We start from the raw sequence: 25895 nt of genomic DNA, 5'->3' as shown, positions 1-25895 counted from the left end.
TCGCAAAGCCACATCAAAACTGGTTTTGGAGTAGATAAAACAGGCTAACATTAAGCTTCTGGAATGACTTTCCCACAGCTCTGACCTCAACCCTATTGAAAATGTGTTGACTGTGCTTGAAATTTGAGTCTGGATCAGTAAACCAACCAGTTTAAATGAACTCTAATATTTCTACCAAGGAGAGTGGTCAAATATCCAGCTGCAATTATTCCAGAAGCTTGTTGATTGCTACCAAAGCCTGGTGGACGTGCAAGAAGCTAAGAGCCATTTAACCAAATATTAGTGGGACCTTATATATACATTTGATCCTGTGTTCATTATAGAAAATCCAAAAGAATACATACCCATGATGAGTATATGTAAACTTCTGAACACAACTCTACATGTTTATCTTGCGGATGCCATAAAAGATTTTAGCAAATTCCATTAATAAATAAAAACTCTGTGACTAAAGAACAGAGTTTTGAATCCCCACTTCCTGCTTAAACAACCACATTTTCATCATTCTTGACAATCAAACTTTGTCAAAAAGAACGGCGGGGGGGTATTAGTCGTTAGTATTCTGCATTAGATGGAATCTGCTATCCAATCAGCAATTTCCCTGCTGAGCTGACCAGTGTGACACTCCTTTGTGCCACTCTCATAACAAAAGCATTTTTCTTCTGAGATCCACTTCATTACCCAGACTAATATGGAGCAAAATGTTTATTCAAATGAGCCAAGATCAAATCCTATAAAAATGAATGTGAAAATGCTGAAATGGATTATATGCTTGCAGAAAAAAAATCATATTTGAATTAATTACAAACTGAAAGGCCATCGGTGCTGAAAAAATGCTTTCTCTTCCTCCATTTCCTCACTTATTTTCTTATTAGCTTACATTTATTTATTGTCACATTCATCACTGCCCTGTGTCATCAATATGTGTGTGTGAAAAGCAGAGAATAATTACATTTTATCAGCATCAACATGACAGTGGCAAGCATTGTGAGCAACTGATTGGCCGTTGTCTCAAGGAGAAGGCATATTGTGAGCGTTTGATTGGCCCCTGCCGGAGGAAATACTTTGTATTAGCGATTGATCGGGCAGTGTAATTTTCCACCTGAGTGGCCCCCGGACACACACAGTTATTGTGTGACTTTGGCAGGAGCCACCTTTGTATAGTAAGTGTGTGAATGTGAGTTTCCTCTTGCTTTTGAATGATATTCTCTGAGCTCTGATAGGGTCTTGCGGGGCAGGGACTGAGGTTGAGCACAGTGTTGCCCGTCGCACGACAAGTCACGTGGCAGTCTGTCAGGTCACCTCTCGTCAGGAGGTGTACAGCACAGAAAGCAAATCTTCAACGGCAATAACGCAGAAACACATTTCATATCACATTGGTGTGTTTTATGTGCAAATGTGCACATAAAACACATCAAGTTGCTGTACATCCTTGTATTATCTTTACACTAGTTCACGTGCGAATGCATCAATCATCGCTATTGCGTGACGTGGCCTGGTTGTGAGTCCGCCAGTGGACGAGCAAGCTCGGAGTGGAAAGATATCAAAACTGCATCTCCTTCGAGATAGGACGCGGTGACCTCCCCGGCATGCTGCTTTTTCAGCCTTTCATTTTATGTCTCCGATTCACTGCTCTGATTACATTTAGTTACAAAGAGTTGTTATAAAAGGTGATTCAAAGACAGCTCTCCATCAGGTTTTACAGCCTGCTCGCTCATTATGAGCTCCTTTTACTTTGAAATAGAGCCGTGCATCACATGAGAGGTGCTGTTTGCCTAAAGGATATAAAAGTTCATGTGCTGCTTGTCAACACTTGATTTTTATAAAATCTCTGACATAAAAAGCAGCTCTGTTGACAAGATCACAAATTAATGTATTACAAATCTTTAAAAAAAAACAATTTTAAAAAACTGCTCAGAGTCCAAAAAGTCACTGCATATTTGGTACCAAGTCTTTCAAATGAAACAAACTAGCATTTATATATTTAAATAGGGTAACAATGTAACAATGTTGGGTAACAATGTTGGTTCAAAAATTAAAAAAAAAAAAAAAGAAGCTTTTATTCTGTAGCCAAGTTTAGACTGGAAAGCCATTTGCTTAATGGTAGGAAAAATTAAATGCTCATATTTCTGCAGAAAAACAAACCTTCGTCATGGCTATGATTACTTCTTAGTTATAATTAGGGTTCAAAGAAATCAGTGCTATTTGTTCTCTGTTGACCCTTCCATCAAACCCAAACTCCTCCCTCTGCTCTCTAACATAGCACTTTCCCCTCCCCCTATACACAGCACCAGAATCCGTGTTTCCCCTGACTTCAGCTGTTTGTTAAGCACGCAGATTTATCACGCACACATTAATGTGGCATCATTCTTCTCTTCACATTCTCACGGTGACTATTCAGCATTTAACAGCCCGATGAGTGCACAATGCCGAGGCCGGGGTGGCATATACACACATAAATCATGTAAACAAGTGCGCATCAGATCTTTAAGAAACCTGATCAGAGAGTCGACTCCTCTGAAGGACACAGAGACCGAGCGTGACAAAACAGTTATTAAACCGAGCGCAAGCGAGACGATCTCTAGACCGAGCAGCAGGGGAAGGGGAGACGTGACCATGAAAGGGTGACAAAGCGAGACGCCAAAATGAAGAAATGCAGAGATGAGAGGATAGAGAAATAGAGGGCCTGAGAGACCTGATGGAGGGTGTAGGAAGAGGAAACGACCGCTCGAAGCAGATAAAGTGATCAGAACGGCCTCCGTGAATGTACAGATACTTAAAGGGTCTTTGTTTTGTTTTTTTAAAGGATTTGAAAAGGCTGTTTATAAAGTGAAGGACTTATGACCTGTATAACTTTAGCAAAGAAGGGTTTTGGGGATCAGAACCAGCACAACTATGGTTTAATCAGAAAAATGGAGGGATGGTAACACTGTGTAAAAGTCTGCCTAAAATTCAAGACTTTATTTTGAATCAGATTTTTCTTTCTTATACTTAAATGACTTTGATACAATGATCTTTACTTTTAAGGCCGGACTTCAAACTTGCATTTAGGTTTATTCATGTAATCATTAGGAGGTTTCTTTCTGTTAAAAGGGAGTTTTTCCTTCCCACTGTCACCACCAGTTATTATAGACTGTCATTATAAGGTAACTACAGGTAAACACAGCGTTTAAGGAGATAGATTCAATTTTGTCCTTGGTCGCTGAAAACCAGTCGAGGCAGCTGTCTTCTTTAGAAAACAACTGCAAAATGACCTATGAAGGCCAAAATGATGTTCAAAAAGCACAGACTCACCAGCGCCTTCAAAATAAGCACCCATCTTCTTCTCATTTCCTCACAATCCAGCCAGTTATGATAAAGCCGGAAATGGGAAACAGTGGGGCCTTGTAGGAGTCTATTCTTCTGGTATACTGAGCCTCGGGGGACAGAGGAGGGAAATTACCATCAGTGACACCAGTTTGCGGCAGCCGTTTCTATCAGATAAGGCAGAATTGTACACGCCACTCTTAAATCAATCAAGGTCACCTCTTTGCTCCCTTTGCTTCTGTGTTATAGCGGGTTCAGTTCATAGTGGGCACCCCAGCTGTTGCACAGCACAGATGTAAACTTATCAGAACCTGACATACACAGCCAAACCGGGCTTTACTTCTGCTTTTATTTGACTTTTTCGGTTATTACTAGCACTCAGAGCTTTGACCTTGATGTCTGATGCCCTTTTGCTGTTAGTAAGTTGTCCAGCACCACCACCTGCTGGTGTAAAGGTATAAATGTATAAATTTTACATAGAAAAGTTTAGAGAAAGCATAAATGTTAACTACAAAACAAAGAGCCCCGATGTACTTTTTAACATTATTAATGTTGATGTGTTCTATACTCGTCACAAAATAAGTTTTATATTGTGAGATGGATTTTCAGTTTTTCTGCACATTATTTTAACCTTTTGGAAGAACCAAACATATTCTGTGAGTAGTTCTTGGTTCCAGTTGATTGATTTTAATCAGCAGTTGGAGTCACAATTACTTCACTTTACGAGTGCACCGTCTCTGATCTCATATTCCTGGTAGAAAACTGCGATGAGCTGCTTCAACTTGTATTTTATTGCATTCTTGCAGCCGCAGCCCTGCCCTGCAGCTGTCTGAGTAGGACTCTAGTGTTCCTTCTTTTGACTATTTAGGTGAGCAGGTCCATGGTCTTGTGTCATGCACTATCAACATGTAGTAGTTCCACCAACATTGGGAATGCTGGTGAGATCAGGTTTAACGTGCAGAAATGATATTTCAAGAGACGCTAATGTAAAGTATCAAATATATATGACTTTATTATGGAAATAAACTATCAAGGAAAAGAGAGATGGTGCTACAGCAGCCATGATCATCCAGTTCTGACGTTTAAAATCCAGGAGAACACCTGCAGGTTTCATGCATTAATTGGTCCTTGCACAAATGTTTAAAGAGATTATAATAGTGTTCTCTGAGCACTAATTTGTAACTGTTTTTACCCCCAAAGAACTCATAATAATGTATTTAAATATTTCAACTTTAAATTGTTGCTCAGTCTTGACAGTTGTTTCTTGCTTCTTTGTTTAACGTGAATACAGGACGGAGTTGCAATCAAACCTTTTCCCTAAATGAAATCAGAATGTCTCTGAGTATACAAATACTGCATTGTTCAGCTGCTGGACACCAGCGCTCCTTCACTGATAAGCTGAGTTTTTTTTTTACCCCTAGTAACACGCCTTAAAATACCATTAAAGAACAGAAAGCGAGCACTGAATTCAGACTCTGTGCCCAACCTTATTATGGACAAAGTAAGAAAAGTTCAAAGTAATAAAACAAAATACTGCAGTAGAGGAAACCCTCTGTAAAAACTGTAGTGCATCAAAGTTTAAAGCTGATTTCTGTCACTCAAATAATAATATACAATCACCGGACATTTTATTAGGTACATCTGTCTAACAGCTTATTGATGCATGGGATAATGCCTCGTTAGGAATGCAGACACGGTCGAGACGACCTGCTGCTCAAACTGAGCATCGGAATGTGGAAGAAAGGTGATTTTATGTGACTTCGAACATGGCATGGTTGTTGGTGCCAGATAGGTTAGCCTGAGCGTTTCAGAAACTGCTGATCTTCTGGGATTTTCCCACACAATTATCTCTAAGGTTTGCAGAGAATGATCTGAAAAAGAGGAAATATCCCGTGAGCAGCAGTTACTCTGGGGGAAAATTTCTTGTTGATACTGGAGGTCAGAGGTCAACTCATTAGCACAAGGTATGCAGAAGAACATCTCTGAACACATGACGCGTCAAATTTTGAAACAGAAGCAGCAGCAGAAGCCCACACCGGGTGCTCTTCCTCTCAGCTAAGAATAGGAAACTAAGGGTACCATTCGAATAAGGTCACCAGAGTTGGACAATAGAAGATTATAAAAGTTTTGCCTGGTCTGCCAAGGCTCAGTTTCTGCTGTGAAACTGGGATGGTACAGTCAGTGTAAACAACATGTAAACATGGATCCATCCTGCCTTGTATGAACGGCTCATGCTGGTGGTGATGAAATAGTGGTGTGAGGGATTTTCTCTTAGCACATTTTGGGCACCGTAGCCTACCTGAGTATTGTTGCTAAACATAGCTATCCCTTTATGACAACAGTGTATTCATATTCTGATAGATGCTTTCATATCCCAAAGCTCAAATCGTCTCAAATTAGTTTTTTGAACATGACAGTGCACTCAAACGGCCTCCACAGTCACCAGATCTCAATCCAAAAGAGCACCATTAGGATGTGGTGATATCAGAGGCTTGCACCATGAATGTGCAGCTGACAAATTGGCAGCAACGGCGTGATGTTATCGTGTCAGTGTGGACCAAAATGTCTGAGGAATGTTTCCTGCACTTTGTTGAATCTATGCCACAAAGAATTAGGGCAGAAGAGGGTCCAGCCAGGTACTAACCAGGTGTACCTAATAAAGTGTCTTAGTGTATCTTGATACATTCACTGCTAAGAAGCCATTAATTAGCTACTAGTTTCAAAAGTGCCTAAGTCTTATAGCTGAACAGGCTCAGAGCAGCTCTGACCCCTCCATCCAGCGTAACACCTGCACTGAAACTCAGACTCCATTAGCTTTACATGACGTGGCTGCAAATGTCCTAAAACTCTGTATTTCCTCCATCCATTTGGTTTCCTCTTGGACACCACCTTCCACGAGGCAGGGTCAAGGTGGAGGTAGGCCTTCGACTGTGGATCCTTCCTCTGACACCGTCCATGAGAGGAACACATGGTCTGACTGCAAAGCGTAGCCGCTGATGTCACGTTTACCAGGTAAGGACCCAGAGTGTTATCGATGTAGGACTTGACGGCAGCACAGGTAGCCTGAAAGCAGGAAAGAAACAGGATATGATAAACCAGGGATGTGCAGAAGAATGCCCAATAAAAGCTTTAATGCAACTTTACATAACAGAATCTTTAAGCTATATGCATGCTCAGGTAACAGCATGGATATGTTATTTAGTCTAAAGTTATTACAAAATGAACAAAGACGTATTTCAGAGCAGGTAACATGTCCTGTTTTACTCAGCATGAAAAAAATACATTAAGACTGTTAAAGATATTATTAGTGGTCAAAGCAAAAGGTGCTGAGAAAAGCGCCACTCTAGCATCATCATCAATAGACTGTTAAAAACACAATGTGCCACCTTGTTTTTTACCCGGTGATGCTCATGAACACATAAACAAGCGCTCTGGCTTCTTTTGACTCAGTTCCATATACAAAAGACCTGTTGTTTAAACCACTTTAATCTGCAGCTGAAAAAAAATCTCCAGTAAATGCTTCATTTACTCCCATCTGAGTAATGTTTGCCAAATATCAGTGTCCAGCTGTGCAGAGAGCTCCTTTTATAAAATGAAACCACATATTTGTCACATTAAAAAAGAAAGTACGCCCTCTGACATTTCTGAGGTTTCTAAATATCAGGATAGGATAAAAGCATTATCTAGACATTAGCAGGTCTTAAAATCACGTAACTACAACCTTGGATGAAAAACAACATGTGACATATTGCACCATGTTGTTTATTTAACAAAAACTAAAGCGAAATGCAGAAGACACGTGTGAAAAGCTAAGTGCACCCCACGATTCAGCTGCTTGGAGAACCACTTTTAACAGCAGTAGCTTGAAGTAATAGCTTTCTGTATGACTTTAGCAGCCTCTCACATGCTTCTGGAGGAATTTTGGCCCACTCTTCTTTACAATGTTGCTTCAGTTCAATGTGGTTTGCAGGCACTTGTTTACAGCTCTCTTAATTCTCATTGCAACACCTTCATTCTCTTCTTTTTCAGCCACTCTGTAGGAGATTGCTGCCTCGCTGGGAATCATTGCCCTGTTGCATGACCCAGTTTCAACTAAGTTTTAAATGCTAGAATATTTTGGTGTGAAGAGGAGTTCGTGATCGACTCAGTGACTGCAAGGTGTCGAATCACCCCTCTACCACTGTGCCTGACAGCTGGTGTGAGGTATTTGTGCTGATATGCAGTGTGTGGTTTTAACAATCCGTCAAGGACGTTGTTCCAGAACATGCCGAAACAGCTTTGTTTGTATGACTTTAGCAGTCTCTCACATGGTTCTGGAGGAATTTTGGCCCACTCTTCTTTACAATGTTGCTTCAGTTCAACGTGGTTTGCGGGCACATGCCGAACATGCCGAAACATTCTTTCAGAGAGAGAACAGGTACTCCTAGCAACCCTTTCAAACAACCATACTTGTTCAGTCTTTTTCTAATTGCACAGTCATGAACTTGAACATTTAATAAGCTGATGGAAGCCCGTGAAGTCTGAAATGAAGCTCAGGGGTTTTTTATTGCGATTTCTCTTATCAGCATTGCACAGTCTGACCTCTGGGTCTTGCTCCAGACCATTAAATTGGTAAAACTTCTGCTTTCACACAGGTGCTCACGCTTGCTGATGATCAGTGTTGGGGAGTAACGGAATACATGTACCGCCGTTACGTATTTTAAATACAAAATATGAGTGACTGTATTCCATTACAGTTACAAGGGTGGTATTCAGAATACAGTTACTTTGTTGAAATAAATGGATTACACGGCGGTCTTTTCCTGTTTCACATATTAGGCTATGCTCTCTCTATTTTTGGTAATTCCACACCGGAGGAAACCTAAACAACACGCGTAGCCTATTTAGAGGCTCTTATGCCTGTCTGTCAATCTGGCGGCCCATGTCACCTCTATTTGCGGCCCACATAATGACGTGAAGAATTATTTTACAAAAATTATTCACAAAAATGATTTAATATGAAGGCAATAGAGTGTTACAGGCATAGCCCTAAAGAATGTAGCCTCATGGGCAGTGTAGTCCGTGCTGCAGGGAGAATGGACTGCCATACTCGTTATGTATCTGTGAGCGCGAGGAGGGAGAAAAAGGATAGTCGAAAAGTACAAGTTGTCATTGAGCAGAAATGGGAGCTGGAAGCATGTAAATATAATAATAACCACTACAGCCAAAAAGAGTGCCTGACGAGCCCAGTTGTAAATAAGATATTATTAAGACTCGATTGTACACCGTGTTCGTGTTTTCCTCCGAAACAATAAGTTCCGTTGGAGCAGCCTTTCAGCCCCTCTCTCTGTCTCTCGCTAGCAAAGTTGACCCAGACAACAAAGTCAAGCGAGTTTTCGTCTATGAGCCCAAAACTTAACGTATTAGCCAGAGGTCCCTTTAATACGGTTCGGAGACGCAGACCTGTTTTATATACGCGTGGAATAGTTTTCTATACGAGATCGCTGCAAAAAGTGCAGCCTTACCCTAATGTCCACCCTACTGTTACTCATTTTATATTAAGATTTAAAAATCTAGTTGGTATTGGTATGGCGAGTAGTCTTCAGTAATAGTAATAAATCACACAGCAATACATTCATGTAGTTGTAAAAAAAAAAAAAAAGCATGATGATATATCAAGTAATCCAAAGTATTCAGAATATATTACAAAATACATTTTGGGGCATGTAATCTGTAATCTGTAGTGGAATATATTTTAAAAGTAACCTTCCCAACACTGCTGATGATCAGCTAATCAAGTGTAAGTTTATTCTCCATCTCAATTTCTTAGGTAGCAGTAAGGATATTTTGTATTTTTCCACACACTGCTTCTGCATTTTGGATTCGTTTTTGTTAAATAAATAATGACCTGGTGCAATATATCATATCTTGTTTTCCATCTGAGGTTGTATTCACTTAACTTTAAGACCTGCTAAGAGCGGGATGATTTGAATATGTCCTGAAACTTAAATCCTTATGGTTGAAAAAGGGTGTACTGTCTTTTTTACCAGTACTGTGTGTGTTCAGCAGGATTGAGAGGCCTTGTTGCGAAGAGGTAACAAATGAAATATACAGTGGAGCGATTCCAAACAGACCTTAAAACTAAAGAGCTTGAATATGAAATAAGGAAGTTTTAAAGTACGTTTTTTCTTTTTCATTTCAGTAATTTTTGTGCAATACAGTTTCCTGTGTGTAACTTTCAAAATTTTTTTAAAAGCGTAACTTATAAAACAAAGACCCTTGTAGGCATCAGTGAGAAATGTAACATCCTCACTTTCACTATTACAGCCAATTACATCAAATGGACAAGTCAGTTATTGTACCTGAGTTTTAGAAAGAGCGTGGTCACCCCAAAGAACTACACCAGCAGAGCCTAAAGCGGCACTCTCTCCGATAGTGTAGACCAGGTGCTCCTGTTAGACAGAAACAGAGAGGTGAGCAAAACACGCAGCCCCAGTCACGACAGACACAGAATGTTTGAGTTGAAACGTCTGATTCTTGCCTGAGAGAGAAATTCCAGCGTGTATGTGTAGACGATGCGAGCATAGGCGTACACGGGCGGTGCGAACGGAGTCACCTGATCCGCTACTCTCATTGCCTCCAGGATGCGGTGGTGGCAGTAGAGGAGCACTTCTCTGCTGAGACTTTGCATCTGGATGCTGAGATAGATGTCGGGATACAGAGCAGAGGAGGTGCTCCACAGCCATAGAAGCCTGTTATTTCTCTTTAACTCCACAGCTGGACACTCCCCTGTGTAGCCTGTGCTTTTGTTGCTGTAGTAGTTGTAGCAGTTTGGAAAACCATAATAGCCCCACAAACCATCAGGTCTTGCCGCCTGCCCCAGTTTCAGAGTTTCCTCCATGAAATTCCTCGCAGCTTTGCTAAACTCCATGCGTGCTGCGTCATCTACTTGTTTGGGGCTCCAGTCTGGATGCTTAGACCTCACTAGTGCTTTTGACCCATCCTGGTATATCTTCTTAGTGTCCCAGTTTCTCTCCCATTCAGGTCTCCAACTTTCCCAATCCACCACACCCAGGCCTGGGAAACCCCTGTCAGGGATATAGGTGTTTACATTCTCCCTGGCAACTTTGAGATGTTTGTCAAGGCTGCTGTTTTGTGGAACCCCGCCATTAATAGCCTCTCCCTGGGGGGAATACCTTGGATACAGACCAAGCTTATCATCATAAAAGATGGTTATGTTCTGACCCATAAAGGTTTGATTCTGGTTGTGGACAATGTTAAACATCCCCAGGTCAAGGTTAACGCCATACTGAGAGAGGCATTTGGCAGTTGGGGCGTTCCACACAGTCAGGAAAGGTACTTTGGAAAAAGGTGAATTTGGATAGTGCAGCCCTGAGACGAGGCTGATCAGAATTAAGTGCTGCAGCACCGCAGGCTTCAAGGACCTCATCCCTGGCAGGAAGGAAACAGTGTTTATGTTACCCAGCAGTATTATGAAATTTTAAGAGCATATTGCAAAATGTTGCTATTTGTTTAAACAAAGCTTTTCCAGTTGTAAGGCAAATCAAATCAATAAGAGTTTTAAGAGTTTCTACTGTTTACGAGCCAGGAATTTTAAATGTGTCTATTCACTACTTGTTACTTTATTACTTTTCAAACACCTTTAACACGCCAAAAGCTTTCTGATCATTACAGATGTTGTGTAATGCAGTAAACTTGGCTAGAAATAACAGGCTCTAGTGTCAAAATAATGTGTGAAATTAACTAACATTAAGCTTGCAAACACTGACTCACCGACTTTATAAGTAGAGAAGGATTGGAGCGTGTGGCCTTGTGAAATACCCACAAGTCTCATGATCTGAAACACATATTCAGGAAAAATGGGAAGTAACAAACGCTGAACCAATTAGAAGTGTCCACAGGACCTCCAACAACCAATAACAAGAGACATGCAAATCATTCTATGGAGAACACAGATTTAAAGTCACAGGCAAGTTAGCACTTCCTCCCATCACACTGTACAGCTTGAAAACAGTTTTCAGGTTGTTTGAATTTAAAAAGAATATAAATATGACAATCAACAGTTTATTGGGGGACTTAAGAAAGCTTGACGTTTTCTGAAAAACCACCAAGCGAAGCCATAATGAACTCTTCCACCTTGCAATTTAAATGCGTGCTTTGCTCAACTCTTAAAAGCATATAAAAATAACCAGTGGTTAACGAAAACCTACAATTACATGGGGAAGGGGGTATGAGGGTGCTGCTGGCAAAATGAGTCAATCCCTGAGAACTAGCTGGCTCGGACTCCCCTGGCCACAGAGGCTTCCCGCAGAGGCTTCACTCTCAACTGCTGACAACAAAATCATGCCTGTATTACTCCCAAAACCATATCTCAGCTATATTATCTCCTTATGTAGTTACAAAAAAAAAGAAAAGCGTCACACTTACTTTACTAAAAATACACACAAAGCACGATAAAGCAGTTTATTTATCCAAAACTGGCTGGCACAGCGGTTAGCACCATGGCCTCACAACCGGAAGGTTCTGGGTTTGAACTTGCACGTTAGCTGGAGCTTTCCAATTTCCTCCCACAGTCCAAACACATTCATCTTAGGCTGATTGGAGATGCTATATTTGTCTGAGCCTGAATGGCTTTTCCGCACAAACCGCCTGCGCAAATCCTGAACCACTAATACACCTGAGTTCTCCCTCCTGTGTCAGTTGTGACCATGGCCCCTCGCCCAGTGTCACTTAGGCAGCCTTAAATTAAAACACAACAACCTCAACAAAGAAGTTTATTTACACCGACAAATGCCATTTTTGTATGAGAGACATCAATATGAGAAACACTGTGCTTCTGGAGTCAAAAGGCCACTGAAACATGAGGCTCGTAGAGTGGAGATGTGTCACCCTTTTAAAAAAGTAGTAGTCATGTTTTGGACAATAATATCGTATAAAAAATACATTCAAATAAATAATAACACTGCGAATGCCTCTATAAACACATCAGATGTCAGAAAGAGGCCAATTTAAAGAAGATTTAAAAGAAATTAGGCACTTCAAATATATTGTGCTGTTATCAGATTTAAGTGAATCGTTTTCCACTTTCACCACATACATTTACTCATTCGCAGCATTTACCACAGAAGCATCCTCTCTACAAGAAGCATGGACACCTTGGCAAGCGGCGAGTGAGAGGACAATGTAAACAGGGTCATTTCCAGCAAGTTTTTTTCTTTTTTTAAATGATTAAAAGTTAGAAACAAACACTACCTTGGAATTTCCACAGCGGTTCTTACGATATACAGCAACAGAAAAAAACCACACACACCTATCTTCCCTTCACCTCTCCTCTTGTGCTCCTTTTAGACTTTTACAGTTACATAATAGGTATTAACAGATGAGCAGGCAGACAATCAGTAAGATCAAACACTGCAGAGCCACTGCTGTGGCTCGAGTCGCCGTCCCTTTTTGGTGTAGCGGGTCTGTTTGATCGCAGAGCTCCCCCTGATACCCGCTGTAACACTGACACTGAAAGTCTGCTTCAAAACTTAACCCGTCTGCTTTGCCGAGCTCACCGGTGACCGTCAGCTTGCCGTTCTTCTCGACGATGTCGTGGGTGAGGGGATTCAGATGCAAGTAAACGTCGCTGTTTGAGTTTCTGCGCAGACATCGCCCGTGAGAGCCGCAAAGGGTCTGGCTGCACAGTTCTGCTGCCGTGGAAACGTTCAGGAGGTACTGACTCAGTGTGCCCCGCAGATATTTATCCAGATCAGAGCAGGTGGTCTATGGGAAAAAATAAGTGGATACATGAAATCTTCAAGTACTGCGCAATTAATCTGAAAAATATGAAGTAACTAAAGCTCTGGTATGGAGTACAAATTGCTATAAATACACTTTGTAAGTGAGTAAAGGCTGTTTATTAATCAGCATGCTCTCAGAAGTTTAGATGATATCATCTGTGGTTAAAAATAAATGCGACGTATCCAAGTGATGTGTTTAATTTCACAATCGTTGTGTGCATGCTTACTTTGGTTGTGTGCACAAGTTTATTTATGAAGCGTATTTCACAGAAAGATGTCACAAAGCGCTGTTACACAACAAAGAGTACAATAAATAGGAAAATTAAGTGTCATAATAGCCCATAAAATGGGTATTTTATAATAAAAGAGTAATAACAATAATAATTATACATGTAGTGCCACAGAGTGAACGGCTCTCTTCTACCTAGTCTTTAGTCACGTACGCAGAACAACAGATTCTGAGTTGTGAATGAAGACAGCGAGCAGCTGGGATAACTAAAGTGCTCTGTATGCAAATGCCAGAATCCTAAATCTATTGGGAGCCAGTGTAAAGAGTATAAAATAGGTGTGATCTGAGCATCAATAGTCTGGAATATGCGTTTTTATAGCTTGGAGGCATGAAAGAGATTATTTATCCAAGCTGGTTAAGCGTAATGGAGTAAAAGCAGGACGCTGTGTGGAAATACTTAAAGTACAAATACATTTATTCTGAATAAAGTACCTGAGTAAATGTACTCAGTTACATCCAGTGGTGCTGGGGACTGCTAGATTAACAGTCACTCTAATCCACGGATGTCAAAATGATTTTACATTGAACAGTCCACTTTGATCCTAAGTGGGTTGGACCAATGAAGCTCCTCTATATCGGTGTGTAAAGAACTTTACTTACACATTTAATCCCTGAGATATTTTAATATAAGGAAAACAAGTGTTTTTTCCAACAAAGATCTAAGATTTTTTTTTGCATAATATAGAAGTGTTGTTTGGGCTTAAATTGAAAGAAATAAACATGTAAAATTACAGAAAAAGTTTTGTTAGCTCACTGTGCGGAAATTAAATTGTCTTGTTGAAGTCTCTTTATGCTTGGGCCTTTTGCACTTCAAATCGTTACAAAAGTCTAGTTTTGCGTGTCTGTTGTTATATTATGACATGATTTAAACCTTTTCAAATGTATCCTTGTCCAATACGTTTGAAAACTAAACTTTGAAAAAATAAATAAACAGGTCAACTGCTGCAGAACATCCCTTTTTTTTAATGATGATTTCAAGATTTTGGATTTAATGCCCCAAAATGGAATCGAAGTCAAAGCCCCAGTCAGCGTATATGTGTTTAATCAGCACCTGATCATGTGGCCAAAGACATTAACCGTAAACCCTGAACTTTGAGAAATATCTCCTAGTATGAAATGCCTTCGCATGTCACAGACGAGAAGAGCAGCTCAAAAGTTAAGATGATAACATCTGTTCCAAAAAAATGCATACACCATATCTGAGTGATTGATGTGTTCGTTTCGCAATTGATGTGTGGACGCTTACTTTGTTGTGTGCATAAGCAATATCTCCCCACATGATTATTCCAGCTGCTCCCAGGGCCACACTCTCCCCGATCGTGGACACAAGGTCAGTCTGCAAAAAATTACAGGTCAAACAAAAGGAAAACAGTCAGCTAAGTAAGTGTCAGAGGTTCATAGGCTACTGTATGTGAAGTAGAGGCCCAGCTCTTCTGTTCTCATTCTCCTATAAGCAAATAAGGGTGTTTAGAGTGACTTTTAACTTGACCAACACCCATCCTGCCTACTCTGCACAAATGAAAGGTATTGGGGTGTCTGAATGCCAGCAGCACAGGAAGGGACTGTAGCAGCAGATAAGAGATGAATCTACACAGCATGCATTAACATTAGTGCTCAGTGACGGTTCTATATGTCAGGCTTTTACTAAGAATTAGCAGGAAAAAGATAGAAGAAATGTTTCGGAATATAGTCAGTAACATGGCTGGTTCGAAACTTCATTAGTGTCTTAAAGGAAAAAGCAGGAAAAAAGTTCCAGGAAGAGGAACCAAATTCAACACTGGCACTGTTTCCAAAGTTAGACTGTCACCTCGGTCAGCTGCTCCAGGGAGTTCATGTACGTGGGCCGCGTGTACACAAAGACAGGACGTGCCAAGCCATCGCCCGATGAGGCCAAACGCATCCCCTCTTTCACACGGTTCCGCACAAACTGGCGTCCGGCGGCTGATGAGCGCAGCAAGCTGCTCATGTAGATGGAAGGGAAGAGGGCTGTGCTCTCAGTCCACAACCATTTCAGCTGGTCATTGCGAGACACCTCCACATCAGGACAGCGGCCCGTGTAGCTCTCCAGAGTGCGCACGTAGTTGTGGTTGTAGCAGTCAGGAAACAGGTAGAAACCCCACAGCTGGTTGGGCCTCAGGTTCTTAGCTTGCTTCAGTGTGTCTAACATGAACAGCCTGGCAGACAACTCAAACTCCTGCTGGGCCACTTTTTTCACCTGATCAGGAAGCCAGGTTGGGTTCTTCTGGCGCACCAATTCCTCAGAATGTCTGCGATAAATGTCTTTGGCTTCCCAGTTACGTATCCAGAGGGGACGCCAATCCTCCCAGTCGATAACAGCTAAACCAGTGGCCCATTCTGAACGTATGTACTTCTTAACATCTTCTGGCATTTTCTCCAGGTGCCGTGTGCGACTGGCCACCTGCGGAAGTCCCCCATTCACCGGTGTTTCATCTTGTTCAAAATAGGGGTACAAGCCCAAGCGCTCCTTGTAGAAGATGGTCAGATTCTGATTAACAAAGCCCTCATTGGGTGTAGCCACAATCTGGAACTGGTCCAGCTGGAAATGAATTCTATGCCGCGGGGCACAATCTTCAATCGGGGCGTTCCAAGCAAGGAGCAGAGGCTTTCGGGAATACAGTGGCCATCTCGTGGGCTGCAGTCCCAGAGCAAAGAGGCAATCCCACAGCGGGACAATCAGCAGCAGAGCTTTCCAAGCTGACAAAGTCCCGTGCAACATGTCTTCAGATGTGGATGGACAAAAAGGACTGCCACACTCTGCTCTACAATCCACAGGAGGGAATGACATGTTAGTTTCCTGAATGCACATGGTGTTTTCTCTTAAACAAACCTTAAACATGTTTCCATTTTATTTATTCAAAACCAACTTTATAATTACATGGACATGAAGCACAAGCTTCTCTTTTGTGACATTGCCACTGCAGATTAATTTACATAAATGTCTGCAGACTATTAATATTTTCTTAAAAACAAGAAAATAAATAAAAGAAAAGAAAAGAAAAATGGTAATACAATTTTTATCCAAAAAATAGGCTTCTTTAAACTGGATTCTACCTCTAGCAAGCTGTTAACATAAATTGCCTTCAATTTAATTACTGTTTGCAGCTCTTTTATTAGCAACGATAAAAAGGTAAAGTTAATCAACTTCAGCTTCCCTACAGATGGATACACTTACCTTTACTGGCAGGCTGGGGAAGCATTCCCCCGAAGACAGAAGCCTACAACTTCACTCCGCGTTTTGGCGTTGCTTTAAAAACAAATAGGAAAAGAAAATTCAGTATAAAGAAAAAAGACGACGGGGTAACTTTACAGGAGCACATGCAGCTGTGCTGTGTCTTATAACCTCGGCTCTCCGGCTCCTTGCGGTATGTAAAACTCACAGAAGTCAACTTACCCCCTGCGATGTTGTCAGTTGCAACTCGTTCAGTCCCGAGTGCCAAACCACTCTCGGGATGGGATGTTCCATTCGGTCTGAGGAAAAAGGGGGGGCCGGAGAAAGGAAATGGACATCCTTTAAAAAAATCTGTCAGCGGCTCTAATTCGTTTCTTCACGTCACTACTTCAAACTGCTTCGAGTATCAGCTTAGCGAGACGTGCTTTGATTGCGTCCTGTTTTTCTTTTTCCTCAAGGCTAACCCTCGTGTCCCGGCTCAGCGCCTGAATGGGTCGGTCCGAGAAAGTTCGCCTCCACTCTCCGTGAAACAGATACACTGTAACCAGGGATGCCAATATCTACAAAAGGTCACAGCAGGGCACTGTACCACATCCCTAAATATAAGACCATGCTTACAACTCACCTTTCAGCTGCATGACAATCGTGTTAAGGATATTGAGAAATCTGATGGAGGCGATTTTTATTTAGTTTTTTTAAGTTGGGTTTTGACTATTGCAACACCTTGATTCTTTTCTTTTTCAGGCATTCAAGTAGAGTTCCTGCTGTGCGTGGGATCATCATCCTGTTGCATGACCCAGTTTCAGCCAAATTTTAGCTGTTGGACTCACATTTGACTCTAGAGTACTTTGGTATACAGAGTAGTTCATGGTCGACTCAACGACTGCAAAGTGTCCTATGCCTGCAAAACAAGCCCCAATTATCACCCCGGCACCACCGTGCTGACAGTTGGTATGAGGTGTTTGTGCTCATATGAAGGTCGTCCATAAGTCCAGTACGGAATATCTGTAATCATTCATCTGCCTCCTTTTCTGAGTGTTTGGCCGCTTCTGGTCTGTACTTCATAACCACTTTCTCACATTGCCAAACTCATTTCTGTTATCATTACTCGATTCCAATCATCTTCCGGCCCGCCTTCTTTGACCCAATCAGCTTCCAATCTGCATGTTTTAAATCTGTGCTCTCCATCATTCTCCCTTTCAGATTCTCATTCATGCATTCATACCTCCTCCCCATCTCCACCTCAGGCTCTGGGGAGTCCTGTCCTAAATCCTGTCACCTCTGGGAATCCATCCTGCCATGATGGGTCATTGAAGTCTAACTGCCAAATAAATTAATTTCTCTATCTCAATAAATCATGTTTGGTTCTTCCAAATGATCTTTCCTCTTTGAAATGCTATGGTGACCTGCTGGTATGCTTTGGTTTTTGTCAAACAGCACTCATTATGGCCAGACATCTTCACTTTGATCTCATATGCCCAAAGGACACAAAGGACACAGCATGTCCAAGTCTTGTGATTTGAATCCTTCTAAACAAGTCATACTTGTTCAGTCTTTTTCTAATTGTAGCGCCGTAAACTTTAACATGTAGCATGCTAACCGAGACCTGTAGAGTCTAAGATGCAATCTGAATTTTTTTTTTGAAATTTCTCTGAGGATTGCACAGTCTGACCAATAGAATTAATTTGCTGAGGGATTTGATTTTAGGATGACTGTGGCAGCAAACTGTCCACGTTTCTGCTTTTATAGAGGTTCTCATGCTTGCTGATAATCAGTTAATCAAGTGCATTTGATTAGTAGCACCTGGCTGCTACTTAGCCTTACTTAATCTTTCAATGGACTCCACAGACTCTTCTGAAAACGTGATTTTTTTATGTCAACAGTATGTTTTAATAAATTTACAGTTTGGTTGTTTGGGCTACACAGTGCATCATCTTTCATGTGCAGTTCAGTTTACAGGTATAACATTTACCTTTGAGATATATATATCTCACTGGTCTGATGAATATATTTTTTAAATTTACCAGTGGTGTATTTTTCAAAGCTTCTTTTTATTTGACTAGTGAAAAATTATTATCTCAAGTCTTTTGGTTGCTGGTACTTAAGTATTTTAAAGTTTCCTTCCACTCATGCAGACTTGAATGTCTTGAACACACTTCAGAAAGTGGGCAAGAGGCATCTGGCACACAGATTTCACTGCTGCCTGGAGCATGTGATGACAGCCACTGGCGAGGGCTTAACAGAGGAACCGAGTACCACATACTGTCATGTTGCCAAGCACAGTAGATATGGCAGTGGAGAGGAGATAGTAAAGGCCATGTACCAACACGTAATTACCTAAATTTAACAACCTGGGATGATTTGGAAAAATTGGGGAATCCATATGTGCGCTGTACTTGAAGGTGATTTTCTAATAACAGGTACAACTTTTGCTTACGTCTGTACTCAATGAATAAGATCTGAAACACGGCATTCCTGGAAAAGGTAACATTTTCCCCAGGAGATACATGTTAACTAAAAGATCCCTGAGCACATGACTAGGAAGAGGTGGGGGAGCCTGGAAATTCTCTGGTTTCCTGTGCCAAAATCCATTCCGCTTGTTTTGCTTTTGAACTTTGCTGACTCACCTCACCATGTCATCAGCTTCTCTCTAGGGCTCTGCAGAGTAAGGAAAAAGTGGACCACGGACAGACCCGTGTGAATGAACAGGGAGGGAAAGGAACAAAGGAATGGCTTCATTTCCGTCTACTCTCGGCTTCCCTTTGACCTCTGCCTCCTGAACATTACATCAGCTGAAGTCAGGGATCGTCAGGAAGCTAAAACAATGGCAGGGAAACTGCCAACACACCCTACTATCTTCACTTTTTGTCCCAAACACTTTATGAATTGTGATACATTTGGGGTAATGCTCTGACTTGGTAAATTTGAACTGAGGAATTATAAATGGTTGTAACATCCAAACATCCAGTTTATATAAGAATACAACAAAACCCACATTTAAAGGTTCATAATGCAAACAAAGTCTGAAACTGAGGAGCACGTATCCCAAAACGTTGATACGGACGTAACATTTTGAGTGGGGGAAAAATTTCATCACTCATCAAAATAAATTCTTCAGTCTCTGAGGAGTGCATACATTACATCATTTGTAACTATAACCTTATTTTGTGGCTTTACTAGAAAAAATAGGAGATTACCACCAAGTTTCCTCGACTTATTTGTAATGACTACATATGATCTCACTGTAACACAGTCAAATGTAACAGAATCCATGTGAGAACTAGCACAAAAATGGCTACAGTAAGCGCCTTTGTTTTACTTTAAAGCACTACAGCTTGTTAAATTACTCCCATGTAAACAATATATCTATTTTACTGTTCATAATTCAAAGTATGATTTAGTTGTATTTCAAGGCTGCTGATAATTTATAGTGACTGCCTCTCTCAGCCTCAGCCCCATGGACAACTTTTCCCCGTATAAACACACTGCATACATCAGAGAGCACATTACGCAGATCAGAGCGCTGCTATTTGGTGTCATATTCATGAACTTAGTGCATTTTTTATGACTTTACAGGAAAGCGTTCATCCTTTAAGCGAAACATCAAAGACCAATGGAGAGGAAACACATCAAAGGGGCTGACCTTTGGCCTCGAAACGCTCCGACCGCATTCCACACAATTACAGACACCAGAGAATGCCTGCAAAGGAAGCCCTACCCATTTATTGTGGGGATTTGTCATCTGAGCGCAGTGAAATATGTTTACATCGCCATTAAAAGTTGATACTACACCAGCTGGCAACAACAACCAAAACCTGTCACGATCTGAGGCTGAGCTTTTAATTTCATCCTTATCTATTTGGGAAAGCAAACTCCACACAAAGAAGTAAATATGCATGATTTAAAAAAGTTAAAGCAGGTATAGCTTTTTGCTGCCATCTAGAGGAAATGTGGCTTTTATGTTGCAGATGTCTTGAGTTTAGATTTTTTTTTTTTTTTTTATAAAAATGGGAGAAAAAAATTAAGGGGGGAAAAAAAGAAGTTTGATTTTCACCGGCAGCCTCAAAGCACGGCCAGACAGAAATTCAAGAAGGTGACGAGGAAAACTAAATATAAGCCAGAATCTGGAGATGCCAGGGTTACGCTTACAGCTGTTTCACAAGTACAGGGATCACTGACCCCACATTCAAAAGTCACCATTTGGTTGAATGCAATCTGCACTTCACTTAATATTTTCTGAATAGTTAGCAACTTAAAGGATTTCTTGCGAACATGTATAAAATCAATTCAATCTTGTCTACTTCCTCTTCAGCTAAAAATAAAAATTGCTGTTAGCTTTCTAAAGTTCACAGAAATAGCTTGACATTTTAGTTTTACTTGTTTTCTTAGAAAAGAGAAGCACGACCGGTTCTGTGTCCACAGACACCAAAAAAATAATGTTTTTACTGTAGTACAAAACACAAGATGTTTCCTATTTCACAGACGCCAACAAGTCTCAAGTTACCACATTACACTCATGTAAGCCATGTAAGAATCATGACTGGCTACCAGAATACTAAAGTAACAAAATCTTCCTTGTAGTGTAGTGTGAAAAAAATTGTTGTCAGGCCTCATTTCTTCATATTTTACATCAATGGACCAGACATTTCTGTATTTTTTTTTCACGTGGTCTAGAGGAACAGCTCTCCAGGTTTTTCTGTAGGTCATTCAACTTCATCTATAAGATACAGTAGAGGCTTTGTCGTGATTTTTTGCTTCATTTAAGCCAGTTGTGTTGGGGATCTTCGTCAAAACTGATGGAAGTGAATACATATGATTTTGATCCACCATGCAAAATAATATGGAAAGCATTTGATTGACAAAGGCTTCATTTCTCAGGATGACAATGACCTGCCATAACACCTGGAAAGTAAAACATACAGTGGAAGTCTCAACCATGGATTGGACCTCAACATTAATGAAGCAGTGTGGGATCATATCAACAGAGAACAAAAGGGAGCCAAAAACCAAAACTCTGAAAGTCCTTCAATAAACCTGGAGAACTATTCCTGAAGAATAAAGCTTGAATGCAAAAGTTTAGGCCGTGTGGAAAAATAAAAGTAGTTGTAACAAATCTTGATTTTCAAGCTTGTTAAAACTGTGGAAAAACTGTTTTTGACCTCGTATGTTGTGTTTCCATCTACGTCTGCAAATTTCAATAAATCACTGCACCGATTTCCCATTTTCCCAGCAAAATACAAAGAAAGGAAGGGTGACTAAAGACTTTTTGCACACTAGTGTAAATCCAGGACCTAAACTCAGATGTAAGGGGAAGAACTTCACTTCCTAATATGATAAATGAGAACACGGTCTTCCGGTGTCTAACTTTTTATTCTGCACTGTAAGGTCAAACATCCCAGTGCAGTAACAATAAACAAGATGAACTGCACCAGAAAGCTTCAGCCAATATGAAAAATAACACAAAAAAAAGAAGATTTGAGTGATTTTGCTCAATAAACCATTTATTCAAGTATTTTCAACTAAGAAATCTGATGTTATTTACAGTACATTATGTTCACTAGTGCAGGTCTGAGCGCCAATAACTGAGACTAACTCAGACGTGACAATACAGAACATAAATATATACAAATTCCACAATCCCTCATCATTCCCACCCTGCAAATACATCTTGCATTTGTAGTTCACACATGAACCCAAAACTAGCACATGTACAAAGACACATACAGAGTCTACATCTCACAGAAGGCATGAACCATTAAACCCTTTTCACGTCACAGATGTTTTGCCCTGCAAAATTAAAAAAAACAAACAAAAAAAAACTCAACAGGAGAAACACGAATTCATCCGAAGTATTCTCCAAGTCTGCATACATATCAGCTGGGTAGTGGAAACACAACTTGTACCATCACTATTTTTGTGAATGTCAAAATAAAGACTTGTTGAATTCAAATGTATAACATTTAATTCAATATATCATTTTTCATGTGACAGTTTGAATTTTCCTTTTTCCTCTGCAAGCCCCATTCGGCAGTTCTTGACTGCAGCTCTCGAGACTTGAATGATGCTCAGCAAAGAGGATCTGTGGCTGCACGTCATTGTAGACCGGTCACTGTGCAACGTGTCACACCTCACAGAGGACGATGGGGAAATCGACATGAATACACGGGTGGTCGAGCTTCACAATTCCCTGGAAAAAGGAAAAAGAAAAAGGAGGAGGAGTGATGGCACTGACCCTATATCGCCCTGCCACTGCAAAAGCGTGTTCCTAGCTCACCTGTGGAATTAGATTTTTCTGGATCCTCTTCAACTTGGACTTCTTTCTGCCATTTTTTGTCACGACCGTCTCCTCGTAGAATTCATGGGCGAGGTCACCGTCCTCATCATAATACAAAGAACTGCCAACACAGAAGGTGGACAATTGTGTCAGGATTAACATAGAGGAGGTGTAGGCGTTACTTGCTTGCTGATAGTCGCATCTAAAACGGTTGTCAAGTTTAAAAAAAAACAAAAAAAAAACCCAACAACAACAAACCCCCCTCCCACCCAAATTTCTCACTCCCCTCCAACGTTTGAGCCTCATGTATTTATTAATGTGCCTTTTTGGTTTGTCTGGGTTTTTAAATGTGACAAAAATTATTTACTGGATTATTTTGACATTAATGCTTAACCCCACTAGGAATAAAATTATTGGCTTTGAAATCAAGAATAATCTAGAAACCTTACTGTGGACAGTTTAAAGTGGGACAATATTTCAGTAATAAAGTAAAGTGTGGCCTATAAAACTGTAAATGCACAAATGCCACTCTGGCACAAAAAAAATATGCTACTAGGTAGTACTAGGCATTTGAATGGGTGAGTAGATAAGGGTCATTCTACAAATGGAGGACAAAACAGGCTTTAAAAATTATAACTCCACACAAGGCCCATAATTATTTCACTTTTGATTATTTAAGTTAAATGTACAAAAGAAATCGGCGCCAGTTTAACTCAGTGTTTGGAGCGGGTGATTCCGCGTGGTGATTATATAAACCTTTCACAGAATTTACAATAAATGCACTATATTGATTTATATTGTTATCAGGATAAGAAATGACTTAGTGGGATATGACAGTTTAAGACATGTCAACAAAATCAAAACAAAAAATTAATTAAAGATGACCTTTAATATTTGGCATGCAATTTGCTTATTAAGAACTTAGGACAAAAGCAAAATGCCATTTTGGCAGTATTCCTCAAGAGCTGTTTTTGTAATTTAAATAATATTTTGGAACTGCTAACTAGGCTTGCATTTTGTCTCAGGGCGAGTGTAATTTGCATAGCAAATGTATGTGTTAGTATTGTGTGAATGGATTTTTTTCAAACTCAAGGGTGGGATAGAAAACGTCCTTTCAACAGCATATCCACTGTATTATTTATTTACCTTCTCCTTGTAAAAACAAATGGTGTTGCATTCTTAGAGCCTTTCAGCCGGGCCAGAGACTGCTCGTTCCCATCATTTCCTGACTCGCCTCCGCTGCCTGAGAAAGGCCAGACACCTTTGGCTTTGGATCCACTTCCTCCCATTCTCAGAGATAAGGCATAGTTAGTCTCAGATTAGAGCGTTCAGTCTGGTTGGTAGCCAGATGCTCAATTGCTTACCAAGGTCAGAACCTGAAAAGTGAAAGTACATAAATAAGTAAATTTCACTGTCTGGTGTCCGAGTGAACTGTTTACTCAGCTGCCAGCTGTTAAGACGTTGTTTGCTTACTGACTGCTGGCTCTATTTTGGTGCACAGAGGACTCTGTTGGCAGAAAATGGCCAAGCTAAACTCAGAAACATCTAAGTATAATCTTGAGAGCTTGAAAGACAAGGCAACTAGACTTACTAGGTATGAGATATTTCAAGGGGCTTCTTCACTTCTATAAAAAAAAAGTTCCGTCTGTTTTATATCGTTACGTTACACTACGGTAGCTTCACCGTAAGCTAACCAACGGGCCACAAAAAAGCCGAACCTAAACGCATTAAGTGTCACTCAAAACGCTTGACACCTTACAAGTTACTTAAAAACACACCCACGGCTTCACAATGTACATCGTCTAATATTTTGCAACGGCGCCCGTTTGATGTGTGGTGACCTACATGTGGCTAATGACTACCGGCTAACGGTACCTGCACAGTTAGGTGAGGTAAGCTAACAGACTGTTAGCTTCCGACTACAGACGCAGGTTAAACAATAGACGAGTCTGCAAACACACTGCTGCTTTATACACGGGATTCTGACAAACATCTTACCTTATGGTACACTAAACCTGACATGTCCTGTCATAACTTTTACTACTAGCTATGTTTAGCTAGCGCTGGCCGTTGCTGTCCGACCGACGATGGAGATCAGCTGATCTGACCGACTATTAAAGAAAAAACGTCACCAATATTTAACTAAAGAATTTATTCAAAGGTGCGTTAAATGAATCTTTTTTATGTTTAAAGTGGGTGTTCATACCTATATCTGAATTTAAAAATGTATAGTATGCACACTGTACTGTGAGAAAGTATTTACCCCCATTTCGTTAAAAAAAAAAAACAAAAAAAAAAAAACCCTGACCTAACCCTGATTACTTTCAGACCTGTCGAATCAAAACATAACTTAAATAAGACTTGTTTAACAAAGGGAAGCAGTTTAAAGATCTGTCCAGAACAGCAACAAAATAATCATTGACGTCTATCAGTCAGGAAAGGGTTATAAAGCCATTTTAAAGCTTTGGGACAGTGGTTAACCTTCCCAGGAGTGGCCAGTGTATCAAAATTAGTCCCAAGAGCATATCTATGCCACGAGCGAACAAAAAAAGATCCTATAGATTCCCAAGACTTTTCAGAGGACAGATGAGATGCTTTGGTGTGACCTTAAACAGACCATTCACGCTTGAAAACACTCCAATGTGTCCCAAAACAATACTGCAAAGATCGGGCCAAATTCCTCAATGCCTTTTATCGCAAACAGTTCACTGCCGTTTTTGCTGCCATGGGTGACACAACCAGCTTAGGTAGCAATTACTTTTTCCCCACATAGGACCAGATTGGTTTCGATAGCTGTTTGTGTTGTTTTGTTTTGTTTTAGCCTTAATAAATATAGTCATCATTAAAAAAAGGGTGGGGGCATTTTGTATTGAAAAGTGTTAAGGTGGTTCGGGTATCTGTCTTGGATTGCTCCTGGGTGAGTTGGCTCTCGGTTTGCTGCTGGCCCCACAACCCAGCCCTGGATAAGCCTTTGTCTAATATTGAAATGAGCTTATGATCTAAAACATTAAATGTGACAAATACGCAATAAAAAAAATTAATAAATAATGAAAA

At 40.5% G+C, this 25895-nt stretch overlaps 3 protein-coding genes across 8 annotated transcripts; all 3 read right to left on the bottom strand.

Moving 5' to 3' along the window:
• Positions 1 to 4083: 4083 nt before the first annotated feature.
• hyal1 (hyaluronidase 1) lies at positions 4084 to 11879 on the bottom strand. Of its 2 annotated transcripts, none has more exons than XM_085406894.1 (4): positions 11084 to 11129; positions 9827 to 10737; positions 9648 to 9737; positions 4084 to 6369 (listed from the first exon to the last, which is right to left on the bottom strand). In XM_085406894.1, the coding sequence occupies exons 2-4, from the start codon at positions 10733 to 10735 to the stop codon at positions 6043 to 6045; spliced, it is 1326 nt and encodes a 441-aa protein (XP_085263020.1). In that variant the 5' UTR covers positions 10736 to 10737; positions 11084 to 11129; the 3' UTR covers positions 4084 to 6042. The 2 variants fall into 2 exon arrangements, with proteins under 2 accessions (XP_085263020.1, XP_085263019.1); XM_085406893.1 differs by having other exon boundaries at positions 4085 to 6369; positions 11080 to 11879.
• Positions 11880 to 12100: 221 nt separating this feature from the next.
• hyal2a (hyaluronidase 2a) lies at positions 12101 to 16871 on the bottom strand. 3 transcript variants are annotated; one of them, XM_085406890.1, is made up of 5 exons: positions 16790 to 16871; positions 16571 to 16642; positions 15185 to 16157; positions 14624 to 14713; positions 12101 to 13071 (listed from the first exon to the last, which is right to left on the bottom strand). In XM_085406890.1, exons 3-5 carry the CDS (start codon positions 16112 to 16114, stop codon positions 12679 to 12681), a joined length of 1413 nt encoding a protein of 470 aa, XP_085263016.1. In that variant the 5' UTR covers positions 16115 to 16157; positions 16571 to 16642; positions 16790 to 16871; the 3' UTR covers positions 12101 to 12678. The 3 variants fall into 3 exon arrangements, with proteins under 3 accessions (XP_085263016.1, XP_085263017.1, XP_085263015.1); XM_085406891.1 differs by lacking the exon at positions 16790 to 16871 and adding an exon at positions 16739 to 16785; XM_085406889.1 differs by lacking the exon at positions 16790 to 16871 and having other exon boundaries at positions 16571 to 16732.
• Positions 16872 to 21945: 5074 nt separating this feature from the next.
• On the bottom strand, positions 21946 to 25821 carry tusc2a (tumor suppressor 2, mitochondrial calcium regulator a). 3 transcript variants are annotated; one of them, XM_085406888.1, is made up of 4 exons: positions 24433 to 25821; positions 23988 to 24217; positions 22842 to 22962; positions 21946 to 22754 (listed from the first exon to the last, which is right to left on the bottom strand). In XM_085406888.1, exons 2-4 carry the CDS (start codon positions 24128 to 24130, stop codon positions 22689 to 22691), a joined length of 330 nt encoding a protein of 109 aa, XP_085263014.1. In that variant the 5' UTR covers positions 24131 to 24217; positions 24433 to 25821; the 3' UTR covers positions 21946 to 22688. The 3 variants fall into 3 exon arrangements, with proteins under 3 accessions (XP_085263014.1, XP_085263012.1, XP_085263013.1); XM_085406887.1 differs by having other exon boundaries at positions 21947 to 22754; positions 24840 to 25821; XM_085406886.1 differs by having other exon boundaries at positions 23988 to 25821.
• Between the last annotated feature and the right edge of the window lie 74 nt (positions 25822 to 25895).

The sequence above is a fragment of the Rhamphochromis longiceps genome, linkage group LG5 (genome assembly GCF_057381845.1).
Source record: "Rhamphochromis longiceps isolate RC_006_pf linkage group LG5, R_longiceps_female_GT1.1, whole genome shotgun sequence".
Lineage (NCBI taxonomy): Eukaryota > Metazoa > Chordata > Actinopteri > Cichliformes > Cichlidae > Rhamphochromis > Rhamphochromis longiceps.
Note: the sequence above shows the minus strand (reverse complement) of the source record. Positions and strands in the feature narration are given on the sequence as shown.